This window comes from Cornus florida, unplaced genomic scaffold, assembly GCF_030987335.1.
Source record: "Cornus florida cultivar Cherokee Brave unplaced genomic scaffold, ASM3098733v1 CherokeeBrave_3.0.0_Hap2_Chr07, whole genome shotgun sequence".
In the NCBI taxonomy this organism is placed as follows: Eukaryota; Viridiplantae; Streptophyta; class Magnoliopsida; order Cornales; family Cornaceae; genus Cornus; species Cornus florida.
The window spans coordinates 2,013,851-2,032,927 of record NW_026775577.1 but is presented as its reverse complement, the minus strand read 5'-3'; the positions used below and the strand labels follow the sequence as shown (position 1 = coordinate 2,032,927).

Sequence of the window (19,077 nt, the reverse complement as noted above, 5' to 3'; positions counted from 1 at the left end):
TCACTAATACACAACACTCACTTTGGTTCATATGGAATATGAGATTTGATAGGTATTCAATTGAATCTTTCACTATTTTTTAGGATTGATATATCTTATATTTTATTATAATTATGTTAGTTCTTAAAATAAATTAATTTTTTTGTATTCGTAGTTTGATGATATGCATATTGAAGTCAATCTCTACAAGCATTTGTAAGAATTTTACATAGAATTGAAAAAGTGGCTTATTATTGTTTTTATTAATTGAAAAAAAATTATGAAAATTTTAAAAAATACTTTAATACAATTTTAATATTTTGTGTCATCAATTAATTCTATCTGTCGCACGAAAAAAAGAAATTACTTATTTTTAGTGGGACTACCAATATCCAATCCTAAAATTTGACATATAGTCTATATAGTTCCTAACTCAGTGTACAAAATTTAAGGCACGTGTCGATCTTCTCATTTCCCCCAAACCCAGGGTTTATGCGCAGTCCCAAGAACTGAAATGAGGACAAGTCAGGTCGAAGGGTTCGATTCCCGCTGATTCTCTCCCTCACCCAGAAATCAATCAACCATGAAGCTCCTTCAGACGATCTCTGGTATGGAATCTAGAGAGAGAAAGCTCTCTCTCCAAACAGACCCTCTATAATCACAATCTGATCTTGTTTCCCCTCTTTTCTCTCTTCAGGAGGACACCACCGATCACTGGTTCGAGCCCTAGGACGTCGATACTTTGCCGCTTCAACAGAAGAGTATGCCAAGAGGAACTACGCTAACAATGATTCAGAGTACAACACCGTCATTAACTCCCTCACTTCTCAACGAAGGTCTCTCCAGTTTCTCAATACTATTCTCATATATATATATCTGTGTATATACATATATATAAATTCATATTAATCCATATATATATACAGGTATTTTTTGTTGAGGGATGTGTATGATGATATGATGCTGGATGGGGTTAAACCAGAGCGAGATACCTTCCATTCGCTCATTGCTGGGACGATGAGAGGGGCTCGCTTGCAGGACGCGTTCTTCTTCCGAGACGAAATGAGAACCATGGGTTTGCTTCCTGATGTAATGTACAATGTCATTTTATATGTTTATTTGAAACATTGCATACATGCTTGAGACAGTGTAAAAAAAAAAATAATAAATACATGCTTGAGACAAGTTCTTGTCAAGGAGGAGGTGTTATCTTTTCACTCTTGTTGTCGATAGGTATAATTGTATTTGATTTCAACTAGTGCACAATCTTCTGTTGTATTTGTTTCTGTCGTTTGGGTTTTATAGGATATTGACCAAACTTGACAACGTTTTGTTTCTCTACTCTTTGGAGTTAGCTACATGATCCTGCTTTGGCTATGGTTAATTTTTGTGTGACAAAACTAGCATTTCTTTCACCCAATTATTAGATACTAGAAATTCATATGTAGTGTTTTTTCTAATTTTAGGTTAGTTTTGTTTAAATATAAATTTGCATTATGGAAGCTATGTCAGAAATATGAATCTAGAATTATTGTGATTTGGCTCTCATATTTAATTGGGTGTCACACGAGCCAGTTTTTCATGATAATTGTTTTTAACCCTTGCTCAAGAAAAAGATAAAAAGGGAGAAAAAGGAGAGGAATGTAATCGAATGCAAATCCCAGTTCTGGTGACGATGAATCTCCCATTCCTTTGTAAAAGCATACTCCCTTCCCTTATCTTCCAATTCAAGTGAGACAGTTATCTAATTTTACCTCTAATGTGAACAAGAAATCCAAATTGTTACTCTCAAATGTAGTCAATTGCATATATAATATATTCTAGTCTTTATTCATTACTGTTGTTTTCAATTGCTCATATATATCTTTAATTTAAGTAACACAGCTGGGTCTTTTTATTTGAATTAGCCGCTTTAGCAAGTCTTGTGACTGTGATGCATTACTTATCTACTTTATAGGTTGCTTTATATAACTTCTTGATCTCAACCTGCGGGAAATGCAAGATTTCTGACCAGGCAGTCAGGGTATGTTTCTGCATTATTTCATTAGAGCTATCTATATATCGCTATATTTAGTGATGCCATTTTTGCTCAATAAAGGAATAATCATTATTCTTACTTTCCGTTTTCTCTTTGAATTGAAGATTTATGAAGAAATGAAGATATATGGAATCAAACCTACTGGACAAACTTATATCTGTCTACTTAATGCATGTGCAGCCAGTGGCCGATTAGATCGAGTGTATGCTTTATAATCATGTCCTTACTTTGCCTTCTTTTTTGTTATTGTTATTACCTTCTGATTTGTGAACTTGAGGACCTGATGGTCCATGTATTCAATTGTTTGTCTGGCCTCTTGAGGAAGAGGAACATATTTTGATGATTTGGTTTGAGATTGGTTGCTATGAATAAATCCTTCCTTTTTAAAGATATTACTGCCTCCTACTGTCACTATGTCGGATATTTTTCCACAAGTGACTTTGAAGAGACTCGTTTTTTTATAAAGGTTTACATTCTGAAGAGGAGCACAAGGTGCATAGGCTTTTATTTTATGGGCTTATGACCGCCTGAGTGAATGAAGCCTATTAACCTCTCCTTCAAGTTTCTCCCTTCTTTAGTTTGACTTTGAACCTGGCTATATTCATTCTCATATTAAATAATAGCTGGAATAACCTCCCTTCAATTTTATAGGTATGCTATTGTTCGTGATATGACTGCTGCTGGTCTTGGTTTAAACAAATTTTGCTATGCGGGGCTTATAACTGCACATAAGAATAAGATACCTATTACCGATGATACGGCTGCCAAAGTAAGTGTCAAGTATTTAAACAATCACCATCCTTGCCTTTATCTCGTTCCAACTGGTTTGTCCAGTATTTAAACATTGCTTCTGTTAACTTTTTATTCTTTAAGTTTCTAAAGTATTCTTGATTTTCTTTTTCTTGAAAAAGATAATTGAGCTTGTTGAGCAGTCCAAGGGGTGGTCACCAGTTGAAGCATCAAGAGATAATGCTGAAAATGTTATGATGGGTATTTCTGAAGAGGAGTTATATAATATCCCCACTGCTGAATATATGCATAGGCGTGGCGGATTCCTGGCTAGGGAGTTAACTGTATATCATGTTGCAATTCAAGCGTGTGCTGACCTTAGAAATGTAGAGGTATCTTCTCAAATATTTAATTTTATGCCTTTTAATTGGGAATTCATATGAAATTCTGATTAACCTCTATTAATCCACATCCCTTTTCGATTGTTGGTACATTCTGCTTCCCCTGATATCATGATATCATTTGCTCTGCCTGTAGTGAGATAGATAACATGTTGTGTTTTTTTTGAGAACTGAGAATGTGAGATAGATTGTACTTACCAACAAAAAAGAAAAAAAAAAAAGATAGTGAGATGGATTGCATTGTTATCATCAATCTGGCAATGAATGTCCTCTGCTCGTATAAGAAAAAATCTGCATATATATATATATATATATAGTGTGTGTGTGTGTGTGTGTCCAATTATTTGTTTAGTTAGGAGCAATTTTTTTCTTTTGCTGTTGAGTTGAACAGTGGCATCCACATGCATTTTCAATAACTAAGTTGGATTTGTCGTACTAATGTCTTATGTACCTGCGTATACATGGGTGCACTTGCACCCCCTCTTGGGGCTCTTTAGAGATTTACCTCTTTAAAATTGGTTTGTCACCAAGTGTAGAGATCGATTGATAACCCAAACGTCAGCAAAGCTATAGCTATAATTTGCTAATGTCCTTGTGTGTTTCTGCTGTATACTCTGTTTTGATCTTTTCTTTTCTTTTTTTTACTTTTCTTTTGGTTACATGGAAGCTTATACCAAACAATAAAATTACGGTATGGTGCATAATAGCCCCTGAAATAGGAGTTGTAAACTTGTAACTCCAAACAAGGGTCCAAGGTCTAGGGAAGGAACAAAATCAACATGAAACCTAAATTGTTGAGACAAACTAAAATTAGCCATCCATTCTGCACTGCTGTTGCTTTGTCTATAGGCATGATGAAGGATGCATTCCTGTTCTTTGGAGAACATGTGGCTGCATGACTAATGTTTGATCAGGTATGACTGATCAAAAAAAAAAATTTTGATCAGATATGGGTGGAAAAAATTGCAGTCCACTATACTTTTAACTTCTTGTTTTCTTCCTAGTTTGACTTTAGGATGAGTTTCCTAAGGCCTTCGAGCAAACTAATTTTAGGCCTTGAAAGGTAACTCTGCAAGATCATTGCCGCTGTACCTTTCCCAATATAGCACTATATATGCCTGAGGCAAATGGATGTGGAAAACCACATCTAATGAATTTGTTGAAGGTGCAAAATATTAATGTTTTTAACCTTTGATGAAGGAAATGGAACTTCCTTACCTATAAATTTAATATTCTGCCCTACTTAAAATATGTGCGTGTGTGTGTGTGTGTTCTGCCCTCACTTTTCATGTTTAGTCATTTTTAATGTGATCAATCAAATAATTGATTGCCATCATTTTTAAATCTTTGCCACAAATTTCGTGTTTACTTCTGATTTTTTTCATTATGATAGGCAATGGAAACACTTTTGGAGATGCTCAAAAAGGATGGTAGAACTCCTGATGTCTTTATTGTGATGCAAACTATGAGGTACCTGATTGTTGATGATCATTTTTGTATGTTGACATACTGTTTTTGCAAGCTATGCACACTCATACATACAGTACATTCATATTTGCGTGCGTACTATGTGATTCTTGGTCAGCTAATCTGGTTCATTACGTGCTATATGCTCTCTTAATGGTACCTGGAAAATGAATGTAAAAACAAAGCCATATGACATGATAATATCTTAATCTGATACTTTATAAATGTATGGCTGTATCATGCATGAGTGATGTTGTGTCCCTGGTTTATAGTTGCACCAAGCATAACCCCTACCAACACCTCAAAGTTGTGGGACCAACACTAGGAAGTTTTAACTTTTAACTGCTACTATGCACCAATTAGACATACAAAAAGAAATTGAAAAAAGAAAAAAAGAAAGAATCATCAAATATTGAGATGTCAAACCATTATGAGTTGATGCAATTATATATGTCCAAATATACTAAAGAGATTGTGCTAGTTTATAAGACAATTGGTTTTTTTTTTCATGTCAGAGATCAAGAATAGAAGCTATTTTCTTAATTAGTGACTCATGGAAAGGTTTTGACAGAAAAGGAAAAACGTTAAGAGTCTGCTCTTATATATTTTCCAGATCTTAAACTGGTCAGTTAATTGTAAATGTTCTTAAATGAACTTTCACTGTTTAACTACCATATTTTGCAGGTGTTATCTACATTCTGGAGACATTGATCGCGGTTATAAAACTTTTGAAGAGTACATGAATTCAAGGAAACCACCTATGGTGGAACTATATGTGGTGAGTTTTATTTTGGGTATTTTATCTTTTGGGCCCATAAATTTCTCTTCATCACTGAAGGTTTATTTTATAACTGCAATTTGAAGGATGGTCATTTATGATGCGTTTGGGAAAGTTTTAAGGATTTAGTGCACCTCTACAACACAAAATAATGACTTGACATATTAATTTAATGTCGAAATTGCATTTATCAGACACTCAAAGCTACAAGGACCAGTTCTTATTTTCGGGATTACTGAACAATTATCTCGAAAGATTTCTGTTTGATAAAATCTTAAACCCACCTTTTCTTTCTGTGGTACTTTGTTGTGTAAAATATTTAATCCTTGGTTTTTGGAGAATCATCACCAATCCAAGGTGGCCATTTCCTCCAGCCCCTAAAAACAAACTTTTTAGTAACTTCCTTAAAATGTATACGGGGAGTTGTATGCATTCTTGTTGAACTCTATATTTTGCTTATTTTATTATTTTGTTAGTAGATAGGACACATTTGCTATTGAAAGTTCTAATGTGCAATGACTTTGTTTATTGTATGGGCTTCAAAACTTGTGTGGTTGTAGACACTTATAGAGGGAGCCATGGCTGGGTATACTCCCAAGGGAATGCAAATTGCTGAAGAAACTCTGGTATATTTGTGCTTCTGCTGTTGCTTTGGATTTGGCTGCTTGATATTTCGATTATTGTCTTGATCTTTCTCACATGATACTATATCCCTCTGCTTATCCAGGTAAATATGAACTCTAGGAATTTCTTCTTGAGCCCGAAAATGGGAAATGATCTCCTCCTTGTGGCCTCAGGTGAAAAGGTAAGCGAATATTTTCTCTACAGACCATTGGCTGAGAGAAAAAGTGCATCAATTAGTCCTAGATTTATGTATTTTTTATCCATGTTTCTCTCTAGTATTTTGGTCTGTCAAAGATTTCCATACCTATTTGCAGACTGGTGGATATACTGTTGCCAACATGATATGGGACCTGATGCAAGCTCGTAATATTTTCCTTTCGTTACCAGCAGTTGAAGCATATCTCAATGGCTTAAAAGTGAGTCTGCTTTGCTAAGTGTACCCTAATTTCATCGTAATCTCTTTAGCATTTATATTGAAGTTTTCAATTCAAAATTTCAAATGCATGCTTCCATAGAGGTTTCTGAAATGATATTTGGCAGGCCAATTTTTTATTTTATTTTTTTACTAGTATTTTGGCAGGTCAACTTCAACTTTCTTAATGTTTATTAGGAAATTATGAGTGTTAAATAGAGGCTGAATGAGAATTTGAAATGAAGTTGAAAGGCGTTTCTAAGATATCACGTGACAGCTGGACCTCAACTTTCTTTCATGTTTATTAGGAAAAAGAGTGAGTTAAACAAAAGCTGAAAACTTATTTAAGAAAGTAGTTTATAAGATAAATGAGGTTGGTGGGAATCAACTTTCTTTGATGTATATTAGGAAGTCATGAGTCTTCAATAGATGCTGAACAAGGATTTAGAATAAAGTTTAAACATTATACCAACGATGACCGTTGAACAAAAGAATAAAGCAATGAGATACTGATCTGGCCACAAGCAACACATTGGTAACTTGTCTATGAAATTTTATTTCGAAGTGGTGGAACTTAATTTCTGCAGTACCAACCATAGACAATGGCCCATATACAAGGAAATCTTTTTCTCCTCCCCACCAATCGAAACTCTTTTAACTTTTTTCCATCAGAATGGATTAGATTTTTTTTTTTAGATGTGTTGAGCAGCATAATCCATGTCATTTTGATATGAATTGATTGGAAGAAAATTTGTTTGTTAGTGTTTATGAAGCATGTGATTCATCCAATTATAGTCTCCAGTCTTGCCAGTATATTCAAATGCTTGAAATCAGTATCTTCTGAAAACATGCCTTCATGTCTGACATCTTTATTATTGAATTATTTGTGTATACTTTTCTTTCACATGATTTTAAATTTTTTTGAAATTCAGGAACGTGAGGTACCTCAAGATGATCCACGAGTTTTATTAGTTTCTCGAACGTTAGACAATCTACGCGCACGACGGTAAAAGTCGGGATATTATCGTGGGTTTTTTCTTCCTTTAGGTACCGGGGGAATATTTATGAACTCAACAACGGTTGTATTTGATGTTACCGACAATTGTATTTGATGCTACTGAAAATTTTGTTAGTAGCAAAGTTGTATGGACATTTTTTACGTTGTTAGATGATGATGAATTAGGTTTTGCATTTAGTCAATCAAACTCTCATTGTGAAATGGTGTTTTAATTGCCTTGTACCTTGCAGAGCAGATATTTGGGCCGCGCTCTCAAATAAATTGTTTTGACCTACGTGCTGTGATTGGTTATTTTTAACTAATATAATAAAAGAGAGAAGAGGGTACATCAATAAATCTGCTAATAAATCTCTCCATCCAACAATTTAAAAGAAGCTCGTCTTTGATTGCCTTACTCAAACCTAAACGGTAGATCCCATTTTAATGAATGGGCAAAAATGTTTAATTGATTTGGTTATGGTGTAAAATTCATTTTTCCAAATATATCACAATATATAACTGAATTAACTGAAATTTGTTATGTATATTTAAGTTTTATAATAGTTGAAAGACTAATTTCATTGATGGCGATGGGCAAATCAAGAGAGAGAATTCACAGATAGATGTAATACATAATTTAGTGCTGTCTATAATAATATCAGTTGCAACATCCACCACTCTGAGCAACAGTACCATCTCTTGCACCTGATGGACCTTGGGGGCGGCCATATCCAACTTTGATGCCAGAGGACTGCAATTATCATTTAAAAAAAAAATGGTTATCGTAACATATAAATCTCTACGATATGAATGCAAGGAAAAAAATTGGTTTCACAGAGATGGAAGCCACAAACCTCACAGAACAGCCCTAACCATCTAATATATAATGAATGATGATAAGTAGTCCGAAAGTTTGATGTAGCCAACTGTTTTATGTGAATGGGGGATGACACCATCATGATGTCATTAAATATGATTATGTCATTATAACATCATCATCTGTCCGACTTTCGGACTCTAAATCATTACTCTTATTCAATACGGAGAATAAATCATATAATCATTTGGATTAATCAATTTTAGCATAGAAGATGAGGGCAATGTGCTTCTTGTAATGACACTATGCACACACATACAGTCTAATATACGGACTTGTGTTCATGACATGCAGGTTTGGAACAATGCCAGTATGATGAGAATAAGTGAGAATAAATAGATCTCTAATTTGTGCTTCCATAACATATGGGACCCCTTAAGTGCAATGAATTAGCACCTCACCTCATTTGATACATCAAATACCCCTTCTTGGATCTTCTGAAGTATTTTTGCAGCAGTCCTTGTAAAGGCCTGTAAGATATAATTATATTAGTTTAAGCATAAAATTTGGGTTAACCTCAAAACGAGGCTTTCAAACCGTTGATGCAAGTAAATGAAATGAAAGCTTGGTCAGACAGGTTGAGTTATATCACCTCCTCAACATTTTGGGCAGTTCTAGCAGAAGCCTCCAAGAATAGAAGCCCGTTTTCCTTTGCAAATTGTTCGCCCTCCTCTTTGCTGACAGCCCTCCGGTGGGCAAGATCAGACTTGTTACCTACAAGCATGATCGTCATGTTGGGGTTTGCATGCTGCCGAGCATCTTCAAGCCAGCTCGCTAGATGATTAAAAGTCTCCCTCCTAGTCAAGAAAACATCTTCGCGGTTTAGGTCAGAAACTCCCAAGTTGTACACACAGAAATCCTAGCGGAGAGTAAAAGTTATTATTGTGCGAGAGCCCAATTGGCACATGAGCACATGCGCTCATGTCTAGGACAATAAAAGGTTCACGAATCGACCTAAGCAAGCACTCCAGATGATAAAGATATGGAGCTGTATGAGGATTGATCCCGAGTGAATAGAACGAAGAGCTGGCACTCATAAACTCTAAATAAGCTCATGCAACACAAAGATCTACGATAAGAATGTCAGACCAACTCTATTAATAATGCCGGACAATTTTTGGAAGCATAACCATACATCATTGACTTGTACAATCCTAATACTTCACTATTTAACAGAAGATGTGGCAAACACATTCTTATATTATCGCTGTGCAGGAACAATGTTCTAATATCTCTATCCTCTTAGATCAATAACTAACTTATATTTGTGTTTGAGCGGGTGTGCATGCTGTGTGCATTATGCTTGTGTTGGAGTTAGTCTGTCCATGTACTATTCTCCAATAAAGAGTGTTTCCGAACACTCATGGAGAGAGGTCCAAAGTTGAAGATTCTAAATTGCATGGTTTGGATCATATCAAAAGTCCGAGATCACTTCAAGTAAGATACATTTCAATAAGAAAATGAACAAATGCATGTGGACACTTACAGACGAAAATATGCGCCTACCTGGTTATATCATAAACCAGAAGTGCCCCTGCTGCTCCTCTGTAATACGATCTGGTGATTGATCTGAAGGACTCCTGTCCCGCCTGAAACAAACCCCAAGTTCTTGATTTAGAACACATTGATATACTCTTAACATTAAAATTCAGGCCTCATCAAAAATTTAGGAGCTACAATCTAAATGAATGATCAAGAAGTGAATCAATAAGAAGCCCAAAAATCTCTGTATGTTAATTATAGCATGTGTATTGGCAACAAATTTGGCAAAATTAAGTTGGAAACTTGGAGCTCCAAAAGCACTTATTTTCCTACTTTCAAATTTTTGTTTGAAAAAAACAGATTAGGCTGGAGCTGAAACCCATGTATTAGTCTTGGTTTTTTAGATCTTACTATATAATTTCAATTAAAACTTTATGGATGTGACAATAAAATTAAAAAAGGTAAAATTGAAAGTATAAATATATATATCGGAGAAGAAGTAAATACAGTGTCCCAAATCTGGAGCTTAATAGGTCTGCCATCGATGGTGACCATGCGAGCACCAAACTCTACTCCAATTGTGAGATCATGAACTGGTTGAAATCTCTTGTCGGTGAATTGCAACAAAAGACAGGATTTTCCCACACCTGTCAAGTCCCAAGCGAACCCTAAAAGTCAAATACATGGATATACACACATCTATATATACATATATATATAAGATTATAAAAATTAGGGTTTGATGAAAGGCAGACGAGTAAGGTAAGGTCGTACCTGTGTCTCCGATGATTATGTACTTGAACAGATAGTCGTAAGACATTCCCGTTACGACGTCGTCGATAGCTCTCTCTCCGGTGGTGTGGCCTGAAAGAGGTTGAAACGCCACGCTTCGATGTAGCAGCAACTTGTTAGTCCAAAAGTTAGAGAGAGAAAGAGAGTAACGCTAAAGTCATACACTCTGACGTATTTAAAGACCGACACGTTATACAAAATTGTCTCAGCTTTCCGAATTTGTATAATTCTCTGCTAGAATTTTATATTCAAGCTTATCAAATTGTTTACTACTCCTAAAATATTCAGGCTTATCAAAATCCCAATCTAACACAGACAAATATGCCAATATTTTATATAGTTTTTTATATTAATATCCCTCCTTATCCATCTCTATTTCACAGATAAATCATTCTTTATTTTCTTTTCTTACACTTTTCTCTATTACAATTATTGATTCCCGATCATGATACACAAATACCACCGTACTTTTTCTTTCATGTTATCTCCGACATCACTACTTTTCTTTCTGTTTTTTTTTTTCATGTAGCCATACAGACAACACTCCACTTTTTGTTTTGTATTTTTTCATTTTTTTTTAGAGTTATTGTGAAAATTTTAAAAAAAATTTATTTATTTTTATGTTTTGCAAAATTTTGCATATTCTTAAACATATATATATATATATATATATATATAAAGGAGAGGGTGTTAGGAAATTAGTACCAATTAGTATTAAAAGTTTTAATACTAATTGGTATTGGTTTGCTAACAAAGGGGAGTGTTTTGATAAAATTTTAAAAACAAAATTATGGAGATTGAATACATGTATGCTTAAGAATCTATATATATATATATATATATATATATATATATATATATATATATATATTCTAATGATTTTTTTAAAAAAATTTATATATTATTATACATTTATCTAGAGAGACATAGTGTTCTAATGAAATTTATAAAAGAAATTTATGGAATTTTTATTTATAATTATTTTTTAAACGATGATTTTAATTAAGTGATCTAAAAAATGGAGGATGAATACAAGAAGGTAATATAAGGGTAATTTTATCTTTGAAAATTTATATTGTTTTAATAGACAGGTTAGTGGGACCATTTGATTACCATATTAATTAATTTTTTTGTGCCTTCTGCATAACAAATCGGTCTAATCTTTCCGACTCAAAGGAAAATAGTTTCAATCATAAGGTTTATAATAATTTATACTCTACTACTGTACACCACCCATGACACGAAATTAAATGGGTCGACAAACAGGCCCTAAGTCATTTATGCACTGCTTGTTCATTTACCACTGAGACAAGAAAAAGCCTGGCCCTCTAAGAACCACTAATTACTTATCTATCACCATACATACTTGTGTGTCTATGTGTGTGTATATGTGTGTGTGACATTTTCCTTTCAAAAACTTCATTAATCAAGGACCCATGCTCACCATTCATTCAAACCTCAAGCTATGGCACCCAATTTCTCCAACCAACCTAGAAACCTCCCCTTCATTCCCATTCAAAACCAAAAGCCTCCCTTCAACTACAAAAATATCAAACACCTTCCATGAAAACAACCAAACAGAAGAGACCTCAGCAGGCAAAATCAAACGCTTGGTTCTCACCCAACAAGGCAGAACCAAACTTGACGCCTACCCTGACAGACAATTCTATGCCTACCCGCGTTTTGTGACCCATGTGGATGACAACTTCATCTCCTCATTGACCAACCTTTACAGAGAATTGTTACAACCTAATATGGAGATTCTTGATCTTATGAGCTCATGGGTTAGCCATTTACCTAAAGAGGTCAAGTACAAGAGAGTGGTGGGGCATGGACTCAATGCTCAGGAGCTCGCGAAGAACCCGAGGCTGGACTATTTCTTTGTCAAGGATCTCAATCTGGATCAAAAGCTTGAATGTGAGAGTTGCAGTTTTGATGCTGTTTTGTGCACAGTTAGTGTTCAGTACCTTCAACAGCCTGAAAAGGTCAGTTGGATTGTCTCTGTATGTGTGTATTCAACAAAATTGATATGCAGCCTTGACCCTTCCAATTTATGATAGAAATAGCTAATATCTTGTATATGCAACAACTTTACATTGATTATGTTACATCGTTATTTCATGGTGTTACACTCTGTTATTTCATGGTGTTACACTGTGTCACGAGGCTGTTGCAGTATGATTTAGTGCATTGTACTAGTAATACAGGAAGCTACACGGGATGCCCCTCGACAGTAGGGGATCCAGATTCATTTATTCCTTCACTTTGATCAAAATTTATTTTTTATGGTCTCTGTGTAAGTAAGAACACACGCACCCAACTCAGTGCACACATTCACTATGACGCGGTTTAAAGGACTTGAACCCTCAACCTTCTCCGAAGATGAGGACATACCACTTGAGCCTGTGGTGGACTTCCTACTTCACAATCCAAAATATAATCATTGGGCTTATATCTGGTAGGTGGCATATATGTCAAATATCTCACATCTGTAGTTCCTTTTTCTGTTTCAAGCTGTGCATCACTGATTTTAGCTACCTCGCTCTTTGTTGGTTTGGTTACCTTAATTTGCAGAGAGTAAATACAGAGATGTGCTTTTACATTTTTGAGAATTTAACTTGTAACTATTGGTCCAATTGTGCTACATCAATTTGGTAGCTAGCTTCATTTTATTTGGATGTACCATGCCCATATGTCATAGATCTTTATGTCATACAAATAGTGAGCTCATAGATTAAAAAGAAAAGATAAAAAAAAACTTGCTAGAGAGAGTGGTCTTGGGCTTTCTATTTTATGGTTTCTATGCAAGCTACCGAGCTTTTTCTTCATGACGAATGCAAGTATGAGTAAGCAAGCAACACACGCTCTCATTTTGGGGCTTGAACCCTCGACCTCCCCTTTTTGAACCAAGGGAAGATGGTCGGATTTCTTGTTTCCTTGTGACACAGTTGAGTTCACGAAATTGCTGTTCTTGTACACACAGCCTAGTTCACGAAATCACTCTTTGATTTATCCTGTGTTCTTCTTTTGTGGTATGTAAATTTCTCCTGATGCCTCTTGATTGAGACCAGAAAATCAAGTCCTTTTGTACTCCTCAATCTCTTCACATTGGCCTCTATTTCATTCCAACTTATAGTCATTGAAGTCCAATTTAATTATGTTAATCAACGTATAACTTCTAAGCACTGAATGCCTATATAAATTCCATTTCACTATCATATCAAAGTAAAATCAAATTATAAGATGAAGCTCAGAATTGACTATTGTTATTACAGGTATTTGCTGAGGTGTTTCGGGTGCTAAGGCCTGGTGGTGTATTCATTGTTAGCTTCAGCAACCGAATGTTCTATGAAAAAGCCATTAGTACATGGAGAGATGGGACTGCATACAGTCGAGTACAACTGGTCATGCAGTACTTCCAATGCGTTGAAGGATTCGCGCAACCAGAAATTATTCGGAAGTTACCATCTGCTGGTGGTGCTCAAGAGGACAAATCGCCTTTTGGTGGGATTATGAAGTTGCTGGGACTGTTGTCTGGTTCAGATCCTTTTTATGCAGTGATAGCTTACAAGAACTTCAAACCTATATATGATTGAATTTCCTCTTTTAGAACATTTGTGTTCACATATGTATCTGCCAGCAGTAAAGGATCACCTCTAAAGCTTCACACCCCATGTCGCTGCAACTAACAATTGCTTCCAGGTTCTCCTGAGAGTAGAATTCTAGGAAGAGTGGCGCCGTAAGAGTCTGGTTATGCAAATGGAGAGGTTGATCATGTCTAGGTGGTGCAGTAGACGTGTGTACAAAGAAAGTACTATATATATCTTATGTATCTCATTTTAGTTTGAGAAGGTTGCTTGTGATTTTTCAGTGAGTGTGGTGGTGGATTTATGGTAGTGAAGAGCAATTTATGCTCAACTTTCTCTGCTCTTGAACAGTATAATGTAATGAAATGAAATGTTATGTAGGCATTATCATGTAATGAAATGTTTGTTGAATTTGAAAATGATCTTGGTTATCAACCTAATCTTCAAACAATTAACTTGAGGGAAGAAAAACAGTAAATGGTAAAGATGCTACTGAAATTTGAATAGGCTAGAGTCGAACAATGAGGAAACCTATAAGAACGTATAAAAGACATGCCTTCCACGTACTTTTGACAGCTGATTAATTCATGATAGCTAACCATTTGTCTCGCATTTGAACTTTGAGTGAGGTGAATTGCAGCAGTCTCATGTGAAGCTACTTCTGGCTTATCGCTTTGGTAGTAGTTCAGTCTCTGATGGCTCAGTGCACTTGTGCCAACATGTCCAGGATGTGTAGGGCTTCTGGAATCTTCTGTGAGAGGCTAGGGAACCAAGCCATGAGATCAAATGCATAGCCCCTGCATATATATCTTTGTTATGGTTGTGCACACGAAAGGACCAATCTAGAATTCATGTTCTTCTGCTCCCTGTGTTCCGCAGAAAATTAAGCCAAGAACTGTTATTCATGATCCAGTTCTCCACATTTTGTGTGCATGTTGAAATGCAGTCCTTGATCCTACTACTCAGGTTGAATTTGACTACTTCCAAGCGTGCAGCAGTCTGTTGAAAAAAACCACCATTAGCAGCCTCTCAAACTAATGGCTAAAGCATAATTTTTTCCAGGCTTCTGCTCTCTTAATAAAACTAATGAACTTATATAGAAAAGAAAAAAAAAAAAAAAACGAAGTTTCAAATTTTTTATACCTTTCATTTCATATTCTATCACAGGAGTGCACAAAAATGTGACACACTTTTAATATTGCACAACAACAACAACAACAACAGTAACACCCAAGTTTTTTTTCCAAGGAAAATGATTTTAAAGCCAAAAAGTTTGGCACAATTCTTTGGCCGAATACTTTTAAGTGGTCAATGTATGCAATAAATCAGAAAATGGGACACTCCACTTGCTTATCTCTCGAGTAAATGATCAATAAAAAACAATCGATTAACAAATTCTACTAAACTCATCGGCCTGAGTATCACTATTCTTTTTTCCCAATTACTTAGAATTCACTATTTTCATTTCGCTCTATTTATAGTCATAGTTTCAATTAATCCACGTGCTAGCTTTAGCCCTTTCTCTTCTCCTAAAATAACTCAGAAATTGCACTGCCTTATTAAAAAATTTATAATGTCAAAGGTGCACAATTTTCTGAATAGCATTGCTGTCACTTTTTATTTCCGTGTCAGAAATATTAATTTTGCAACAATGATCTTAAAGGTGCACAATTTTCTGTCGTTTTTTTTGTTCATATCCCAATTGAATCACATGAGCCCCTATAGCTCAGTGGTAGAGCGTCAGTCTTGTAAACTGAAGGTCTGTAGTTCGATCCTGCATGGGGGCAAAATTATGTCTTTTTGCTCCTCCAATTTTTTAGGGTTTACCAAAAATCGTTTCATTTTGCTCTCTCCAATTTAAGGAAGTGGATAAATTTTTGTCAGGTGGAGAGTGTCGTCGTCTTCATACTCCAGAATTGGAGATCATTTCTTCACTCAATCGATCTCTCAATGGCTTCTCTTCTCCACAAACTTCTCAGACATCAGTCTGCTTCAAGAATCATCACCGCTTTCAACAAATCACAATCCCCGAATCTCGAAATACCACTCTTGACTCATCTTCACCACCAACCCAATCTCACTAAAATCAATCCACACCTTCCCCATCCAGTCGATTTCATTCCCTTCTCGGATTCACCCCGAACGGAGGATTCAATTTCAAACCCTTCTCAACAATTGCAGTTTTACCCAAGTTTTTCATTTGGGTTTTTTCTAAACCCTGGGTTTTCAACTGGGTTGGCTCAATCTGAGGCCTTTGATTTTGTTAACGGCAATTCACCGACGATTTGGGCAGATAGCGTGAAGAAGAAGAGGAAGAAGAAAATGAACAAGCACAAGTTAAGGAAGCTGAGAAAGCGCCTGAGGAGAGCTAGTTAGCTTCATTTGGTGAAATTTGAAGGTTTTGTGGATGCTTTTGAACTTGTTTATTGTTCCATCTTAGATCTAACTAAAGTTAAAATTTGTCTGTGTTGCTCTGATTTGGAAGAAGAATTTACTCATTATCAATAGGTGGTGGATCTTTTTGGAATTATTAGGGTATCTGTTGTTCAATTTTTATCTATTTAGTAATATTGGATTAGCATAGACATTATTCATTTTTTGGACTGTTATCGGCCTAGTTTGAGAATTTGATCTTTATGCAGTTATTTGGGCTTACCTTGGTTTTTGAGATTCTATGTGTTTTGGTATATATTTTTGCATGGTTTTGTGTTAGAATTCTTATCTGCATGTAAGATTTATCCCAAATGTTTGAGAACAGTGTAGACATTATAGGGTTCATGCGACTTTAGGCCGGAGCTAGAGGTGTGCAAGCCGAGACCAAGCATCTGCTTTGCATATCTTATCGGTATTTATACTATGTTCGTATTGCTTGGCTATGTAGAAATGTTGGATTAGTACAGCTACTATTCATTCTTTGGACTGTTTTCGGTGTAGTTTGAGAATTTGATCTTTATGCAGTTAACTAGGCTCACCTTGGGTTTTTAGATTCTATGTGTTTTGGAATATATTTTGGCATGATTTTGTGTTGGACAGCTTGTCTACATGTATGATTCATCCCAAATGTACGAGTACAATGTAGGCATTCTAAGGTTCATGCGACTTAAGGCAGGAGCTAGTTGTATGCAAGCAGAGACCAAGCATCTGTATTGCAGCTTATTGCTATTTGAAACCATGTTTAGTTAAAGCTAGATTGGTTGTCCACTCATGGGAGATTAGAGATGCTAATCTCCATTCTTCAAGAGTATTTATGCATGGAAAACCTGCTTAAAAGTTGCAACTTACAAGGCATTACTCGGGGACTCTATTATATTGTTTGAGTTTGTAATGACCATTCTTATATTGGTTTGTATTGTGTATGGTTTATATTCCATAGTGGTAAAATCAACCATAATGGTACCAAAGGGCCTCTAGGCTCTAGCCCAATGTTATAAACTCTCTATCCTCAAAGAGGAGGGGAGGGGTTCGAGCCCGGGCGTGGGCAGAAGTGTGTGTGAGTACTTGCCTGACCAAAAAAAAAAACCATGATGGTGACCAAAGCTGACAGGGAAGGTCGGTCAACTACGGCACCTTAAGATTACATGGCTTTAGCCTTTAAGACAACTGAGGTAAAGTAGATTTAGTTGGACATTGCTTAATGCTTAGACTGGTGCCTTTACCAATTGATGAGGTGAATGTGACTGTCCCAATGAAGTTAAGGTTTTTTAGAAAATTGTCTAGCTTGAACTGTCCAAACTATTCTTACCAATTTAAATGAAAGAAACAACCTAAGAAGCCAGATAAAAACAATATTGTCTGTTCATGTTGCTTGTAGTTCTGTTTTGTGTTTGTGGTAATATCTTTGGCTCCATTTGGCTTCATTCGTGGCCCCATTGGATCCATTGAAAACCGAAGAGCATTTTAAAAGGCTATGAATTTAGTGTTGGTGGGAGTGAAGTGAGTTCGAATTGTGATTATGATGATGTTAAAGCTGCCCTTGGATGCTCTTTTTTATTATTATTTTATTTTATGTATTTGACATTTTAGAAATTTGTATGTGAAACTGATTTGACGTGGGATCATTCTTTATTTTATTTAACTGCACAAAATCGATGCCCTAGGATGGTACACGTTAGTAGATAAAATTTTTAGGAAATTTTAATCATTTAACTGATGGTCTCAATGATACAGGTTATGAAATGTGATCTTTATATGAAACTTGATCATCGAGTTGAGTGAGACTTACTAGTGTTAAATGATGATTACATCGATGGTAATTGTAACTTGTATGTTATAAATATAATATAAATAGAATTTAACTTCTCATATATTTCTGAATTGTTTTAAAATTAGCACCTTGCTTCACTCGGGTAAGCACCTCATGCTTTAGTCAATACGGGGTTTCAATGCTTTGGGAACGCCTATTGCCTCAGCTATGCTTGTTTATTCTTTTGGAATCATTAATAGTGGTCTGTAAGGCTGTTTTGGCTGGCTTCACTAGCTGTCTCATCATCTTAGTTTATTTTGTGGGATGTAGTCTATCCTTGTGAAAAAAATGGTAGATATTTATGCATTTGCTTTATTATATACTTATGGAGTTAAAACAGAAACATTGTTCTTGTTTATCTACATATGTGAAGGTAGAGGTGGTGGTGTTATATCTAGTTATGATTCTTTTACCCAGTGAGTGGATTGTTACCTCCATCTTTTTAATGGTCATTATTAGGCTTTGTTGTTCGGTCTTATTTAGTTTTGCATCCCAGATTTTCTATTATGCAGGTTTAGCAAATGTTTCTTTTTAAAAATAAGAGATACATGTTTGGCAAATTCTTGATTTGGTGGAAACAAAAGAATACTAGGTGATGGTGTGGCATGAATGGTTTGGGTTCCAGACATATATATCAGGTGTAGAATTAGTTTCTGGAAGTTTACGGATTC

General features: G+C 35.5%; 3 protein-coding genes and 1 non-coding gene across 4 annotated transcripts; 3 read left to right on the top strand and 1 right to left on the bottom strand.

Moving 5' to 3' along the window:
- Positions 1-417: 417 nt before the first annotated feature.
- LOC132315710 (pentatricopeptide repeat-containing protein At4g35850, mitochondrial) lies at positions 418-7,633 on the top strand. The gene is made up of 13 exons (XM_059814071.1): positions 418-587; positions 677-815; positions 906-1,068; positions 1,937-2,002; positions 2,122-2,219; positions 2,669-2,786; positions 2,929-3,138; positions 4,541-4,617; positions 5,299-5,392; positions 5,953-6,018; positions 6,120-6,197; positions 6,331-6,432; positions 7,361-7,633. The coding sequence occupies exons 1-13, from the start codon at positions 563-565 to the stop codon at positions 7,436-7,438; spliced, it is 1,314 nt and encodes a 437-aa protein (XP_059670054.1). The 5' UTR covers positions 418-562; the 3' UTR covers positions 7,439-7,633.
- Positions 7,634-7,978: 345 nt separating this feature from the next.
- LOC132315711 (ras-related protein RABB1b-like) lies at positions 7,979-10,801 on the bottom strand. Its single transcript, XM_059814072.1, has 6 exons — positions 10,559-10,801; positions 10,292-10,431; positions 9,809-9,891; positions 8,895-9,099; positions 8,704-8,772; positions 7,979-8,176 (listed from the first exon to the last, which is right to left on the bottom strand). Exons 1-6 carry the CDS (start codon positions 10,602-10,604, stop codon positions 8,084-8,086), a joined length of 636 nt encoding a protein of 211 aa, XP_059670055.1. The 5' UTR covers positions 10,605-10,801; the 3' UTR covers positions 7,979-8,083.
- A 1,149-nt stretch (positions 10,802-11,950) lies between these two features.
- Positions 11,951-14,582, top strand: LOC132315709 (uncharacterized). The gene is made up of 2 exons (XM_059814070.1): positions 11,951-12,561; positions 13,852-14,582. The coding sequence occupies exons 1-2, from the start codon at positions 12,013-12,015 to the stop codon at positions 14,170-14,172; spliced, it is 870 nt and encodes a 289-aa protein (XP_059670053.1). The 5' UTR covers positions 11,951-12,012; the 3' UTR covers positions 14,173-14,582.
- A 1,296-nt stretch (positions 14,583-15,878) lies between these two features.
- Positions 15,879-15,950, top strand: TRNAT-UGU (transfer RNA threonine (anticodon UGU)). The gene has a single exon. It is a non-coding gene; the product is annotated as a tRNA-Thr (tRNA).
- The last annotated feature ends 3,127 nt before the right edge of the window (positions 15,951-19,077 follow it).